The sequence below is a fragment of the Arachis stenosperma genome, chromosome 5 (genome assembly GCF_014773155.1).
Source record: "Arachis stenosperma cultivar V10309 chromosome 5, arast.V10309.gnm1.PFL2, whole genome shotgun sequence".
NCBI lineage: Eukaryota > Viridiplantae > Streptophyta > Magnoliopsida > Fabales > Fabaceae > Arachis > Arachis stenosperma.
This window is the reverse complement of record NC_080381.1, coordinates 14,046,139-14,063,579: the sequence shown is the minus strand read 5'-3', so window position 1 is coordinate 14,063,579 and position 17,441 is coordinate 14,046,139. Positions and strand designations below refer to the sequence as shown.

General features: G+C 33.2%; 2 protein-coding genes across 2 annotated transcripts; one reads left to right on the top strand and one right to left on the bottom strand.

The window, feature by feature from the left end:
* The first annotated feature begins 9,371 nt into the window (after window positions 1–9,371).
* On the top strand, window positions 9,372–10,481 carry LOC130983002 (WEB family protein At2g17940). The gene is made up of 2 exons (XM_057907163.1): window positions 9,372–9,603; window positions 9,714–10,481. The coding sequence occupies exons 1-2, from the start codon at window positions 9,460–9,462 to the stop codon at window positions 10,209–10,211; spliced, it is 642 nt and encodes a 213-aa protein (XP_057763146.1). The 5' UTR covers window positions 9,372–9,459; the 3' UTR covers window positions 10,212–10,481.
* Window positions 10,482–11,540: 1,059 nt separating this feature from the next.
* LOC130982180 (transcription initiation factor TFIID subunit 14b-like) lies at window positions 11,541–13,737 on the bottom strand. The gene is made up of 6 exons (XM_057906064.1): window positions 13,416–13,737; window positions 13,134–13,222; window positions 12,819–13,040; window positions 12,489–12,676; window positions 12,284–12,405; window positions 11,541–11,921 (listed from the first exon to the last, which is right to left on the bottom strand). The coding sequence occupies exons 1-6, from the start codon at window positions 13,530–13,532 to the stop codon at window positions 11,829–11,831; spliced, it is 831 nt and encodes a 276-aa protein (XP_057762047.1). The 5' UTR covers window positions 13,533–13,737; the 3' UTR covers window positions 11,541–11,828.
* Window positions 13,738–17,441: the final 3,704 nt, after the last annotated feature.

Below are 17,441 nucleotides of genomic sequence, written 5' to 3'. Positions count from 1 at the left end.
TTATTTTCTTTTCGTTTTTATAAGATATTGTTATAAAATTTAATGTTAATGTATTGTTTATGTAAAATAATTTTATACATATATTTAATTATGTAACGTCACATTAACAAAAAAAATTATTTTTTATATTAATTACGTAAATAATCATCTAAAAAATAGATATAATTATATAATTATATAAAATATTTATGTTGTTTATATATCAAAATTAAACTTAATACTTGTTATAATATTATTGATTATTTAAAATTTAATATTAAAATTTGTTATGTATTATCTTTTTAATTTATAAAATCACAAATCTAGTTTAATCCAATCTAAATTATTTTAAATTAAATTGAATTGAATCGAATTTTTAAAAATAACATTCAATTTATTGCACTATAAATAAAATTAATATTAAGATCAAATAAATTTTTAACTCAAAATTAATTTAAACTTACCGCAGTGAGCAAATATCTCTAAGTATAAGTATTCATCCGCGTGCGAGTCTGTGGAGTGTTAACTCGCTACTTGACTTTCTTTCTTTTTTTAAGTAAAAAGCTCAACACAATAAAGTGGAACAAACAGATACAAGTAAACTAAAAATAAGAAGAACCTAAATAACACGAGTACATTCCCATGTCATCTCTGACATGGCCATCAACAACAAAAGTGATTCACTTCTTTCTATCCGTACACACTGGTCGAAGTCAAGTTGATGATCTCTTCAACATCTTTGCTTGTGTTCTGGAAAATCCTCATGTTCCTTTCCAGCCAAATATTTCAAATGATCGCATAGAAGCATCTCAAACGTTATTCACGATCTTCCTTGTTCCTCGGTTCTTCTGTCAAACTTAGAAAGTGCTAATTCACTGTACCCGGATATGGCCATTGTCGGCCAAAACCTGAAATCCAAGCCTTCCATACCTGCCAAGCAAACGCACAGTCTAGAAACAAGTAGTGCACCTATTCCACCTCTTTATTACAAAGGACACATATAATATCTCTCTAACCGATAATTCCAAACCGGCTCAATCTTTCCTTTGTATTCACCCTGCCTATCAAGACAAACCAGACAAACAACTCCACTCTTGGTGGAACTAAACCTTTCCAAACAGACCGAGTGAAACTGTAACTGGTTACTTCCTCTGGAATCATTTCTCCTACAACACCTGCACAAAAGAGTTAGTTGAAAAAATCCCTCGCCTATCATATTTCCACACCACTCTATCCTCTCTGCTATTTACTAATCTCATAGGTCTCAAAGTCTCATGTAGCTGACTCAGAAGTTCCAATTCCCATTGAAAAAGCTCCCGTCTCCATTGGAAGTTCCAAATCCACTCTAACTCATCCCAAAACCCGAAATCCCCTATAACAGATCCATACTGATTTGAAACAGAAAAAAGTCTCGGAAATCAATCCTTCATAGAGCCGCCCTGTATCCATACATCCTCCTAAAACCGAGTCCTACACCCATCACCAACTTCCATGGACAAGCCTGTAATCATCTTATTCCTTATATGCTGATTTGGGGTTTGTAACTGGCATATATCCTTCCAGGGGCCCCTCTAGTAGGCAACACTTAAGTTGACAATAGCTCATTGGGACTTAGATTATTGCAAGAACATACTACCTTCTTCCACAATGGGCACTCTTCTTTTGGAAACCGCCACCACCACTTAAATAACAGGGCTGTGTTCCTAATCATCGCATCATCAACTCCCAACCCGCCTAATATTTTTGGAGCCTGCACTACTTCCCACCTTACTAATGTCATACCATTCCTACCATCTTCCTTACTCCAGAGGAATCTTCGCTGCAAGGAGATTAATTTCTTAGCAACAGCTTTTGACATCTTGAACAAGCTCAAATAATACACTGGCAAACTATTCAACACTGATTTGATAAGTACCAGCTTTCCCGCTTTATTTAGCACCCTAGCTTTCCACATACTGAGTTTCTCCTCCACTTTTTCGATTATAGACTTTCAAGTCTTCACCAATCTCGGATTTGCTCCCAAGGATATCCCAAGGTACTTAACTGGAAGCGTGCCCCCTTACAACCCAACAAGTTACACATACTCCGGACCCACTGTTTATCACAATTAATTGGAATCAAGCTGGACTTATCAAAATTGATACTCAGCCCTAACATCAACTCAAAGCATCGCAGAAGTCACTTGTAATTCTTAATAGTTTCCTCTTCTGGTGGGCAGAATATAATGGTATCATCAGCAAACTGAATAGTTTCCTCTATGCTATCTCTTCCAACCAACAATGGTGATATCCGTCCATTCCTCACTGTCTCTCCAACCATACGATGCAGCACATCCACAACCAGTACAAATGAGAACAGAGAGAGTGGATCACCTTGTCGCATGCCTCATTCCATTTTGAACGGCTTAGATGGTGAATCGTTTATTAACACCGACATAGATGCAGTTGCAACACACTCCATAACCCACGCTCTCCATTTATGTCAAAACCCCATCTTTTGCAGTACTATGTCCACAAAGCTCCACTTAACTCTGTCGTATGCTTTTTGGAAGTCTAGCTTGATTATTGCGGCCACCGTTTTCCTCAGTTTAAGCCAGTTAACTGTTTCACACGCGGTAAGTGCTCCATCATGTATTTTCCTTCCTTTTACAAACGCACTTTGCGTCTCACCTACTAGCATTGGCATTACTGATCTCATCCTCCTAACTAGCACATTCGAGATAACCTTATATACATATCCCACCATACTAATAGGACGTAAGTCTTTGATCTCCTTCGCACCTATAAACTTAGGGGCTAGCGCCACCCAAGTGATGTTGGAGTCCACTGGTAACCTGGTTGTTTAAAAAAAAAACCATCATTGTTGCTGTGAATTCAAATCCAATCTCATCCCAGCATTTCTTCATGAAGTTCATATTGTACTCGTCACAACCTGGTGCCTTAGATGACTTACAGTCCACACAGCCTCTCTGATCTCCTCAGCTGATGGCAGTACTTCAAGAGTTACAGCATCCTCCTCACCTATCTTAAGCACCAGACCATCTCTGAAACCCACCACACGAGATACTTCCTGATGATATAAATCATTGTAGAATCCTCTGATAGCAATATTTATTCTAGCTTGATTCCTGACCAGTCTGCCGTTGATTACCAGTGTATAAATCATATTGTTCTGCCTTCTGACTGAAGCAATATTGTGGAAGTACCTTGTATTTTTGTCCATATCCTTCGCGTGCCGAGACCGAGACATCTATTTCCAGTGTACTTCTTTTCTCACATGCCATCTCTCATAACAAGTAACCAGCGCCTTTCTTCTAGCCTCCATCGTTTCATCATATACGCCATTGCTTACCATATCATCAATTCCCTTTATTTCTTCCTCAAACTTTATAATCTTCTTGTCCATCTCACTAAAATTAGCCTTATGCCATCTCCCCAACGGAACTTTCAGAGCCTTTAATTTATCTGTGAACTGTAACTCCCCCAATCCTCTCCATTCCTCCTTAACCAGCCTGAGGAATCCATCGTGTGTAAACCAATAATCAAGACTTCGAAACGGCCTCAGGCCTCCCCTTTGCTTTCTGTCCTCCACTATTATAGGGCAATGATCCGACAAACCCCTTGGTCCACCTCGTAGGCGCGCCTTTAAAAACTCTTCTAGCCATTCCAAGCTAACCAGAACTCTATCTATGCGACTACAAGATCGTCCTCAAAACCAAGTAAACTTACGGTCAGTGAGCGGCAAGTCCACTAAATTCATATCATGTAACCAACTCTTGAAGTCTTTCGCAGACCTAGGTAACCCAGCAGATCCTTTGCGTTCCTCCTCATGTATTTCATTAAAATCACCCATAAAACAACAAGGGACCTGGCATAACCCAGCTATATAGCTCAATTCCTCCCAGACACGGGCCTTCTTATATCTATGATGAGCACTGTAAACCAAAATAAACGCACAATTAAAATTACTCTTTAAACTTACTCCTTCAATACACAACCACCTTTCTCCCTTATAGCAGTTATTCATTTTAAATACCAATTCGTCCCATATTACTAATAGTCCACCCGATGCGCCATCAGAGCCTACATATTCCCAGCCAGGACCATCCTGTCCCCATATTCTTGTGACATCAAATCTCGTGACAACCTGTCTTTTAGTCTCAATCAAGCCTATCATATTTAACCCATGTTTATTCTTTAAGTCTTTTACCATTCTCAACTTTCCATCACCACATAACCCCCAAACATTCCAAGAACTAAATATCATTTAAATTTTTTTACACACCTGTTTTGTATGTTTAGACCTGCACCTTCCCATTTTCACCTTCTACTTAGCCACTTTTCTTTTGCGAGCTATCTCTTCGTTCTGCGTTTGGAGGATTGCCATGATGTCGTCTTCTTCATTGCATAATAGTGCTCCTGACTCTTTTGCCAACTCCCAAGCCCTTCTATTCTCTATCATTTGCTCCTCCACTTTTGAGTCACTGTCATCCGCGTCATTACCGACTTCCTCATGCCCCGCTCATCCCCCTCAATGCCACCCTCAGTGAGCCTATGGACCATCCTCGTACCACTTTGCGGTTTACATTGACCCCCAGCAGCTCCCCGTTCTAGCAGGCCAGCATTGTTCTCACTTGACCTTGTCTGTTCGAGCCCCCCTCCGTGCACCCACCGGTCAGTGTCACTTCTCTGTCCTTGACACATTCACAAGGCTTCCCATGTCGACCCACTGCCACCTCCTGCTGTTCCGCATTGCCACAATCCTCAACATTGACCACTGTTGCTGTGAGCCCAGCCCCTCCATCTACGTTGCTTTCCTGGTCGTCGACAGCATTGCACTTACCGGCTTGGAGGTGGAAGCCTTCATCGTGGATCAACCGGCTCCCCATACCCGAGCCAAAGCCATCCCCTCTGTGGCCAACCCCATCGAAGGCGACACCATCCCCCACGAGGGATACCCCTGCATAAGCGCTGCGTGTTCCCCTTCTACCCACTTCCACACGCTTGAGATATCCGCGCCCAGCCCCCTTACCTTGGACCCGACCCGAATCGTCCACCTCAGGACCAACAACCCCATCCACAATATCTGACTCAGTTGGGCCTAGCGTACCCGGTCCTCCTTCCTCATACTTGTTATAGTCGCTGGCCCAAGTCTTGCATAAGCAGACCCTATTTTCCTTTTCATTAATAGACTCCCTTCCCAGCCCAATGATTTCACATGTTACCGTTCTCTCAGGTCCTTCCTCAATACTCATAACGTACTTTCTCCCTAAATCAGGTACTTTGAGATTTTTTCCAGTGATTGCTTAATACGTTACTAACTCCCGGCGCTGAAGATGTGCACTGCTATTATTCCATTCATTCAAAATTATGTTTAAAATTACTAATCTGCCCTCGTCATCTTCCTCCCCCCGTGTTACCATCATCAACAAGTCTTCTTCCTGAGTTCCTTCGTGCAATGAACCCATTTCTGGCCGCTGCCTTATATCTGTACCTGAGATCGTGCTTATGTTACCGGGGTTCCACTGTACACCTGTTTCTTCACCCCTAAATTTCTCGGTGCACTGCAACTGACACGCCTCATGTCCAACCTCCTTCACCAGAACATCAAAGCCGCCTGTATCAATTGTGATATGTATCCACTCTTGGATCACATCCATCACACAGGTATCGATCTGCACGCGACCTACAGTAAACGAGTTACACAATTTCGTTTCTCTATCACATCCAACCACTTCACCCCATTGGCCTCTTATTGTTTTGAACGTGTTTACTGACCAAGCGTGTAATGGCATCCCAAAGCACTCTAGCCACACCTTTCGAGTTTCGCTATGTTCCGACTCCTCCCACCTTTACACGCTATGTAACTGTTGGAGTAGGCTATTCATGTGAAATGTGTATGCTTTTTCAGTGTGCACAACACTATCAAAAGTCAGAAGCGCTTTGTAGGCTCCCATTTCCCGAACCTGAATGACGTTAGGCAAGTTCTTCGCAATCCTTTCCTTTAAAGAGTTAAAGTTAATTGCCTTAGTCATGCCCCCTACGAGACTCCGTTGCAACCATTCCAAATTTTCTTTTGCCATTGGCTACTTCCACCTTCTTTGTCCATCCATTCCCATGTGGGTCTTTGTCAACTTCCTTCCGTCGTAATTCATGTCCAGGTGACTCAGAATCATGTTGTGCTACCTCTCTACGCAGCTGTCTCGTATGGAGGTGTCGCTTGTCATCATCTGTATGTCTACTGATTATGTTCGCTATTCCTGGCATTCTTCTGTACTTAACCTCCTCCATATCGACTACCTTGCTTCTTAGCCTCAGTCGGTTCATTTCTGCTATAGCATTCAATGCCCCTCCTTTCGTTGTGTACCATACGAACGCAAACATGTATATTTTTTTATTTTTTTGTTTCTAGGATAGATATATATCATTGATGTACCCTGTCCAGTTAAACAGTTGGAATAACTCTTTCTTCGAGACGTCCTCTGAAAGATTGCTCACAAAAACGGAAAAGGACTTATGCTCCAACCGCCGATACTCTTCTCAATTCCAAATCCTAGGATCCTTGTCATGTTCCTTACGTCTACCCCTCCCTATGTTTTCCACCCTCCCTCTCTCTCTTTGAGTCATACTCTCTTTTAACTCGCTACTTGATTATTGTTACCGCAAAATAATGGACAAATTAATCTCTATGTTATTTTGCAATTGTTAAAAGTATTGATATTTACATAACCTAATGTTATTATTTTAGATTTTTTATGAATTAAGTTATAAGTTTTGAAATTTTTTAAAGACGGACTTACTTATCATGAAAATTAAAATGTCTAAAATTATAATTCTATTAATATTTAAATATAAAAAATTAGGCATTTAAGTATATTTTGAACTAAAATTTTAATTATATTTTTACACGTTCATCTCTTTTTAATATGGGACTTTTTCTTCTTCTTCCTTCTCCTCCTCTTCTTATTCTTACGTTATTGTTATCATTATTATTATCGTCACTATCATTTTTTTGTGTATTTTTTGTCAATGTTATTATCATCGTCGTTGTTGATACTGTTGTTGTCGTCATTATTACTGTCACTGCTATCTTCTTCTTTTTTTTTATGTTGTTGTTTAACTTAATCTTTTCTTCTTTTTTTTTCTCCTGATCCTATTTTATTATTATTATTATCATCGTCATTCTCATCATTTTTTCTCCTAACCAATAAAATACACATAGCACCCAAATAATAAAATATAATGGACGCAAAATTTTTTATGTACAGCACAAAAAACTTAGTGCATAGCATAGAAATTTTGATGTATGTGTAGCACATAAATTTTTTAAAGATTACATATCTAGAATATTGACTCGCCCAACTAACAAAATATATTCATAACAAAAATTTGTGTGCTATGTGAAAAAATTTGTGTGCTATATGTAAAAATGTATATAATATACTAATAAAATACACACAACACATAAATTTTAGTATATAGTACAAAAATTTTAGCGCATAGATAAATTTAATGTACAGTATAAAAATTTGTAGAGAACTTTATATCTAAAACAACCCAACTAATAAATATATTCGCAGCAAAATTTTGTGTGCTACGTGTAAAGATTTGTGTGCCATATCGATATGTTTGTGTTATGTGCAAACTTTTTTGTGCTATGCTTTGAGAATTTGTGTGTTGCAGAAAGCGCGAAAAAAAAATAACGTATGCATGTGTTTTTTTCTGATGGATTTTATACCAATTTGATTAAATTTGGTTAGAGAAACACTTGTAGATATAGTATCACTCATTAAAATAATCAAGAAACAAGTGATTTAGGATATTACTCTAAAACCTTTTTAAGTTTTACTAACTAAAACAAAAAATTTTGACAGAAGACCAAAAGACGAGTGCTTTACAAAACAACAATAACATAACAATAGAAATAAAATTATAAATTAATTAAAAAAATAAATAATTTCTTTCTGAATTCATAACATGTTTACTAAATAATAATACATGAATAATATAAAAATTTATAACAAATTGAGCATATTATAAACAAAATTTTAAATATAATAATAAAATAATAATATTATAACACATTGTACGATTTGAATTAGATTAGATCAATTTTTAAAAGTTGATCTGAATCCGATTCAATCTATGCGGTTTGCTAAAAATAAAATTCAATTAAATTCAAGTTAATACGATATTTTCAGTTTGGATTAAATTAAATAAGCGATTTAGTTTAAATCAACTTAGATTTGAAAACTCATACTTATACTGTTACACACTAATGATAAAACTAACATGGAATTGTATTGTTTAATAAAAATAATTTAAAAATAATTAATTTAGTAATTAATTTTTTCGATGCTAAAGCTTTTTACTAAAAATACTTAAAGAATGATTTGGAATATTATTTAAAGTTTTATTTTGGCCACTAATAATATCTTTATATAAAGATTACATTGTGAATCCTTAAATAGTTTAATAAAATATATTTAATCAAATATAAAATCAATGTAATTTCATAAGAAAACATTATTATTATTATTATTATTATTATTATTATTATTATTATTATTATTATTATTTGGTGTGCCAAGTATTTCCATTCCAACATGCCAAAAACTAATTTATTAGAATAGTAAATTCTATTTAAGATTTGTCGCCAATGGGTTCAGAAAACATTATTATTGAAACATCTACTATAAAAACAATCCCCATGAGAAAGCCCAAAGCAGCCGATAAATTCGCTTTTTTTTTTGTCAGCACTACCATATGGTTAATTAGCTTAGCCCATATACAAATTACCACAAAAATTAGAAGATTAGCCCATAGCCCCATAGATGAAAGGATACAACATTACAAATCTCAGTATATTTCATTTAAGTAATCATGTTTGTTAAAATTTTCAAGTAGGTCTAACTAAAGGGCGTTAGTCACCTTATTTAAGCACCAATAAAATTTTTTGAATACACACGTATAGGGTCCAGTGGTCCACCATATAATATAATATAAGAACACATAAATAATGATACCACAGTACTTGTATAGTGTATCCAGTATAGTTGAGAAAGGAGACAAGTCCTAATCGATGCTGCTATATAGAGTGCTTTCAAATACTTCCATTTCAAATAGATTGAACTAACTAAATTATCAAGACCCTCCAACAACTCTTGTCAACTTCAATTAGCCAAATACCAGTGAAGTGAACGTAAAGAAAACAAGAAAATAAAACCCATGTATGTTTGATTATATTCTACCAAGTTTTTTTAAAGTTATGCCCAATTATTACAGCACCAATATCCATTATTAATCACATTATAAGAATTCCAACTCTCCCTATGGTTTCTATTTAATGGACCTCTTTCTACTGCCTTACCCTTAAGACATTGATTGATTCAGTACATTTTTCAAACCATAGTTTTTGGCAACTATATGTATATGAACATATTGTAATTATAAGTTAATTATCTTGCATAACCATACACAGATGGAGAGTTCTGAAGGAAAATTGGTGATCATAGGACGAGCGGAGATCGATACTCGAGCCCCTTTCAAGTCTGTCAAGGAAGCAGTTTCATTGTTCGGAGAGAAAGTACTAGTTGGAGAGATTTATGCCAACAAGCTCAAAGAGGTTCCACTTCAGTTTTTCTGTATATCAATGTATATATAGTAAGGTTTTAGAGTTAGTATTGTGTAGAGTTAATTAATGTTGTTAATTTTGTGGATGCATGCATGATTAAGATGAAAGTTGAAGGGAGTGAAACTGGGAATGCACAATCCAAAGTTGGAGCATTGACATCTGAGTTAGAAGAAACAAAGCAAAGCCTTGAGAAAGCCAGAGAAGAAGCTAACTCCATGGCTCAACGAATCAAGATGGTGCGAAAGGAGCTCGAGCATACCAAGAAAGAGCTAGAAGAAGCAAAGGTGAGGCTTCAACAAAAGGATTGTGATCCAGAGATTGAAGACCTTAAGTTCATCTCAAATGGAACAAACAATAACGTGGAGATCAAGGCACAAGTTCAAGCTGATGAGGAAGCAGCAGAGTTTCAGAAAAGAAGATATGTGAAATTTGCTAGTCCTCATGCACTGGCTCAAGTTATTCCCAATAGGGAACATGAAAAGATTCTTGAGAGACCCCCTTCAATCAAAAAGGGTAAGAAGAAGCCAATGATGCCTTTGTTAGGATGGTTTTTCTCTAAAAAGAAGGGAAGCCATGAACTTGATTCTCCAAGAGCCTAAGCACTAGCTTGCTTTCAGTTACTATGAATATTTCCTTATTCATAATGATGTGTGTTCTAATCTTCTGATTAGTCATAATTACTTGTAATTCATTATTATTCTCTGATTTCTCATATGTGTAAAAACAAGGAGGAGGAATCAATTAAGTGTCCTCTCTCAATTTTGTTACTTTTGTGACTTGTATTTGCCAATGCTTAATGCCTCATTAGCAAGGGATAGAGGTTTCTGGAAGTGTATGAAATCATGATTATAATATAGACACAATAAATAAAGCACTTCTCTCTAATCCTTTCCACTCTTTTTAAAAGATTTCTCAACTACTGATGATATATTACTTTTATTATACTCACAATCATTAAAGAATCTCACTTTAGACATAATATATAATAAAATTCAATGACATTGTTTAATTCATATAGTCAACTCTAACCAATAAAATAAAACTTTATTGTTGCCGTTGTATATACACAATCAATAAAAAAACTAAAATAAAAGTTTAAATTAGTATTATATCATATTTTAAAAGTCTTTTTATCGGCATAGTTATATTTATGTAGTGTTTGATAAACAAATGAATAATTTCTCAAGAATAATTACTCACATAATCATATAGGGAACATAAAATAAAATTTTTTTCTTATTCTTAGTGGCATAAGATGAGATACAATAACATTTATTCTTGGTCTACTTTATATGTCAAAGTCATGCTTAAGATATCTTAGTACTTATTAAAAGTGTGTGCGGACAAAAATAATCCTAAAATGTTATCGATAAAAAAGTCACTAAATAATTTTAAAATTTGACAAACATATCTATCATTTCGTCCAAAAATTAGATGATCTAGAGCTTATTTTCGATGAGCATAATGCTGAGGTAGCCCAAAAATTAGATGATCTAGAGCTTATTTTCGATGAACATAATGCTGAGGTAGCCCAAAAATTAGATGATCTAGCTGACTCTAAAGCTAAATTACTAATCCGGCCATCGGAATTGAACATTGATTAAATTAATTTATAATGCTAGATGAGTAATTTACCTTCAAAGCTAGACAAATTTTCCAAATCCGGTGACCATCTCAACCGTATGCTTATCAAAAATGGACTCCGACAAAGTGATAGGTGCGTTCGTCAAATTTTAAAACCATTCAAGAGTTTTTTTTGTCAATAACATCTTTCAAAATCCTTTTTGTCAGTGTTTGAATCATTCGGATACCAAATTAGTAGTTAACTCTAATTTGAAAAGAATAAAACAATAAAATAAAATACAAAGTTGTGCACTTTGATCATAATATTACCTGAAAATATCTAGAGAGAATTGGTTACACCAAAATGAAGTCAACTTTAAGTGGACAAGCTTGTTAATAATCATAGTAATAGGAAATTTACATAGAAATCTAAGTTCAAGATAAAATATGAGGACATAGCCGTTAGTCTGGTACACATCACCACAAACCTAAGATTCCAATTTAGTGGTTTCTACATATAGAAATATTAGAGACAATCTACAAGGAAGGTCTTTGAAGTTGCTACCATATGCAAAAATATACATATCAATCACTAATCGTCCAACTTTACCCTAAAGAAGAGGCCACTAAGAATTTCAGAAGAGAAAACCATATTATGATTCATAAGTTGATGGTGGTTTCGACAGCTGAGGCATCCCTTCCACCAAACTCAATTGTCGTCGCAGTTTAACAATGTGAGCTTGAACCTAGGACAGTGCATAATACAGTCAGCATAATGCATATGACATTGGGAAAGGATTAAAAAAAATACTTCAACCAGTAAGCCTTATTTTTTAAAAAAATTACCATATAATATGTTTCAAGTTTCAACATGCAAGCAAAGATAAAATGTAACTAGTGCGAGTGCACAATAAATTACAACTAGACTATGAGCAAAGAGGGAATTAATCTGTTGTATTTAATTCAAGATTCTAATCCCCATAACTGCATATAATTATGCTTCGTTAGAGAGGGAAGCATCCCCACAAAATTAATGCAGAACAAATGTCATCAATAAATCTAACTACTACTTTGACAGGAAGGGGAACAGAGCAAAAGCGGATGCAACCTGTTGGCGAGCTGCTGCGAGTTTTAAGAGCTCATCAGCCTCCGAGAAGTTCAAGAACCACTGGGTTAGAGGATGATCTTTGGTGTCACCTCTCTCCTTTCCATTCCCAGTTTCAATTGGTACTGCATAAGCCAAAATAATCGATACATTTAAAGGATTCTTCATAAAGAGTGCGGAATGAAAAAGAACATTTGAAAGAACTCACCTGGGCTAGGCAAATTCAAACCAGCAGGAAGCCTAGGCACAACAACAGCAGGATGATTCTGCACACGCGCCAGAAAACCCTCAGACGGTTCAGGAAATACAATCTCATCGTAAGATTCAACAACAACAGGTTTCTTTGTTGACTGAGGACCAGATTCCTCTTCTGGATACAATTTCAAATGGTGATACCTACAAGCACAAAATCCAGTACCATTCATAACTAATAAAAATAAATAAATGAAAATTGGTTCCTCAACTCTAAAGTCTAAAGTCTAAACATAACAAATTCAAAACAAACATGAAGACAGCATAATAAGTAACTAAAACTCACAAATCCAGCTGTTTATCACAGACATCACTGTGGAAATGGAGGGTGATTGCTATTTCAAATTCACCCCAACCACATTCGGATAATTCGAAAGGCGGTGATTCAACTACTCTAGTAGGATTGTTAAAACTAGGATGCAGCTGAAACACAACACGCTTTATCACTGCTCCAAGATCTTCATTTGAAGCACCACGTACATACACAGTCCACTTATGAGATTGAGACCTAGCAGCATCCAAGGATTAGAGACACAAAGAAAATTGCAGAGAAAAAGAAGGGAAAAAAAAAAGGGGGGCACAATCATAGAATAGAACTCACTCGCTGGCCTTCCTACCCAGGTAGAATGCAGTAGTCCCATACACTATTGGGACACAGATTTCAACATCTTTGAGCCTCTTGTTCGCATTCTGAAACCAAAAATGAAAGCTTTGTCATTTCACACTCCAAAAAGGAATGTGAAAAATTACAATAATTGAACTTTACAAGCCCAGAAAACGGAACTCATAAAAATAAAGCAGCAAAGCAACAAGGTGGCACAGTAAGGGATTAAAACTGAAAAAACCTCAGTGATCAAAGCTAAGGACCCTAAAAAAATGATACCTTTTTGTCGGAATCCTCGGAAGATAGTGCAATTTTGAGTCGAGAAGGCTTAATAGGAGAGGCGCCATCATCAGGGTGGTGTTCACCTTGTCTTTTGAGGGGCAAAGGCTGAGACATTTGAAAAAAAAATAAAAATTTGCGCGGAAATTCAGAAACACGGAAAATAGGGGAGATTAGGGGTTTAGGGTTCTAGTTTTGAGTGAGGAAGGGAATTGAAGGCACAACCTTAGGCCTCAGTGCTCAGGCACTTGGGATTTTCTGCTGTGTTTCTTTGCTATCGTTTGATTCCTTGGCGGTTGTCCACACTTTAGTGCTTCCTATTTTTTTAATCAAAGTTAGTTAGAAATGCTTACATGACAAGCTCCGATATTATTTATGAGAATACATAAAATTCTTAAAAATAATATTTGTTTATCATCATTAAAAAAAGGAGATATTACTAGCTGCATACCTCGTATTGAGTTTATATTATTAACAAATAACAAATATAGTTTAAATTTTTCATCATTTCATTTCTGAGTAATTTGCTGCAAATTAGAAATGAATAAGACCTCAAACTGGTAAATTTAATGAAAGAACACCTTAGAACGTAGATCAGAGTTTAGAACCCATCTCAAAAGTTACGAAAGTGTGATTTTTTATTTTTAGAAGCACGATAAAATTCATAGCAAGATCTTAAAAAAAATCAAATTCAATAGATATATTTTGGATCAAAATTATGAATGTCCCCAACAAACTATAAATTTAAAAATAAGCTTTCTCACTCTATTATTGCAAGTAAAAAAACAATCATCAAATCGAAAAAAAAGCACCGTATCTGGCAAAAAGCACTTAGCACTTTGAATTTGTGAGTTATAAAAAGTAGATTTATAAAAACTAGTAACTTTTAAAATTAAATTATAACTTTTTAAAAAGTTGTTTAAGTGTTTATAGAAATATTTTAAAAAATAATTTTTTTTATAATAAAAAATTTTTTATTATATTTTTTTATAAAATAAATACTTTTAAAACTAAAAAATCAAATACAAAATAACTTATTTATAAACTACTTTTAATATAAGCATTTATTGTTTAAAATATTTTTCAAAAGGAATTTAATTAATCTATTTACCAAACTAATCCTTATACTTGTTACACATTTTAAAGAATTAAGTTTCTATAAAAGAAGAAATGGTTTTCAATGTCATATTGGCAAGTTCACACTATATATAAATAAAGAAAAATGGATTCTCTCCATTTTTTTTGTCATTGGAGAGAATAAAGTGTAATCTCTCACCTTTAATTCTACAAGTGGGACCAAAAATAAATGAGAGAGAGAATGCAATGAAAGGTGAGATCTTCCACTTAATACCATTCAATTTTTTTTTACACTAGAGAGGATCCACTCCCATAAATAAAGAGTTTACCTATTATTCAAATTAGTCCTCGAATATTTTTTTAGTTATATAATCATATTAATTCTTGAAAGATAAAATATAAGTCAAATATGTTTAATTAGATAATGACGTATCACGTTAATTGTTTCGTGGCATGCTATAGTGGTAGGCTAATATCATGTATCACAAGATGATTGGTTGACATGTCAAGTCAATAACACCTAACACGCCACATGTCACTTGACATGTAAAAAAGTTATTTATAATCAAAATAGTCTCTGAAAGTTCATATGTAAGTCATTTTCTTTCTTAAAATTTAAAAAATTAATCAAATTAGTTCTTATATAAATTTTTTTTATTTTTTCTTCATAATATTAAATTTAAAATATTCTTTGATAGTACTAATTTTAATATTAATTTTTAGATCTTAATAAACAAAATTCTCTTTAAATAAAATAATAAAAATAATTAAATTATTATAAAATTATTTTGTCATTTATATTTAAAATTTTATATTTTTAAATTATAATTTTTTTATAGTAAAATTTTTTATTTAAACAAATTTATCAAATTATTGTTGATTATATATTTAAAAATTTAATATTTTAAATCTCACTAAATAATATAGTAGTCATTTTAAAATTTAAATCTTTTAAAATTATCATTTTTATTATTGTTTAATTTATATAATAAAATTTAATAATTAAAAAATCAATTTGTAGTATCACTTGTTGAATCTTAATATTTTAATATAATTTTTTAAAAATAACTACCATATTTATTTAGTGAGATCTAAAATATTAAAATATTAAAATATTTAAAATAATTTCTATATTTATTTAGTGAAGTCCAAAATATTTAATAAAATAAATATTATATTTAACTAGTTTTAATATTTTAAATTTTACGGAATAAATATAGGGATAAAAAACTCAAATAAACCAAGTTGAGAAGTTTATTATCCAAATCAGCCAAAACAAAAAATTTTTCAGCAATCCACCAATGACCATTTAAATATAATTCGAATCAATATGATTCGAACTATAAATGCATGTAATTCGAAACAACTTGCTTTAAATTATGTTTGAATGGATATGCATGTGATTCAAATCAAGTAGAATCGAATTAGAGAAAGGTAAATCGAATTGACTCGATTCGAATTAGTAGGCTCACGTGACTCTATGGAGTTCGAATCATATTAATTCGAATTATTCAATGTTGGTGACACTAGGTAGATCGAATTAAGTTGATTCGAATTACTAGTGAGTTGCCTATATAGTGTTACGTTAGTTAGATATATATCCATTTTTTTTTTTTTTTCACATTCTTACTTGGATAGTTGGATATATATCTTATAGTTGATACAAAAGATATTTACGGTATAATTTTATTTTTCTAAAAATATTATATATATATATATATATATATATATATATATATATATATATATATATATATTTTGATGATTACACAATTTTAGAAATATTTAAAAAGTATTATTAAAATTAAAATTATATTTTTTATTATTTGACAATAAAATTAAAAATTAAAAATTAGGGATTAATATTGCTAGGTAGCCAGTAGTTGTGATGGCAAATTTGTACCCTAACAAAAATATTAAGGATTAATATTGCTAGGTAGACAAAAAAAAACAGGCAAAACTTGCCTTATTTAGCATTAATTATATAAATTTGGTTACAGAATATTTCATTAACAAAATTAACTATTAGGAGTTAATTTGGTTACAGAATTTCTTATTTAACTCCTAATAGTTAATTTTGTTAATGAAATATTCTATAACCAAATTTATATAATTAATGCTAAATAAGACAAGTTCTGGCTATTTTTTTTTGTCTACCTAACAATATTAATCCCTAATATTTTTGTTAGGGTACAAATTTGCCACCACAACTACTGGCTACCTAACAATATTAATCCCTAATTTTTAATTTTTAATTTTATTGTCAAATAATAAAAAATATAATTTTAATTTTAATAATACTTTTTAAATATTTCTAAAATTGTGTAATCATCAATATATATATATATATATATATATATATATATATATATATATATATATATAATATTTTTAGAAAAATAAAATTATACAGTAAATATCTTTTGTATCAACTATAAGATATATATCCAACTATCCAAGTAAGAATGTGAAAAATAAAATTTGATATATATCCAACTAACGTAGCATTATATAGGCAACTCACTAGTAATTCGAATCAACTTAATTCGAACTACTTAGTGTCACTAACATTGAATAATTTGATTCGAACTCCATAGAGTCACGTGAGCCTACTAATTTGAATCGAGTCAATTCGATTTATCCTTCTCTAATTCGATTATACTTGATTCGAATTACATGCATATTCATTCAAACGTAATTCGAAGAAGTTGTTTCGAATTACATGCATTTGTAATTCGAATCATATTGATTTGAATTATATATAAATGGCCATTGGTGGATTGCTGAAATAATTTTTGTTTTGGCTGATTTAGGTAATAAACTTCTCAACGTGGTTTATTTGGGTTTTTTATCCTAAATATAGTAAATAACTACCTTACTTTTCTCTTCTTCTGTCTCCTAGCACTATTCATATCGCCACTAACACCACAATCTCATCCCTTGCCAGTA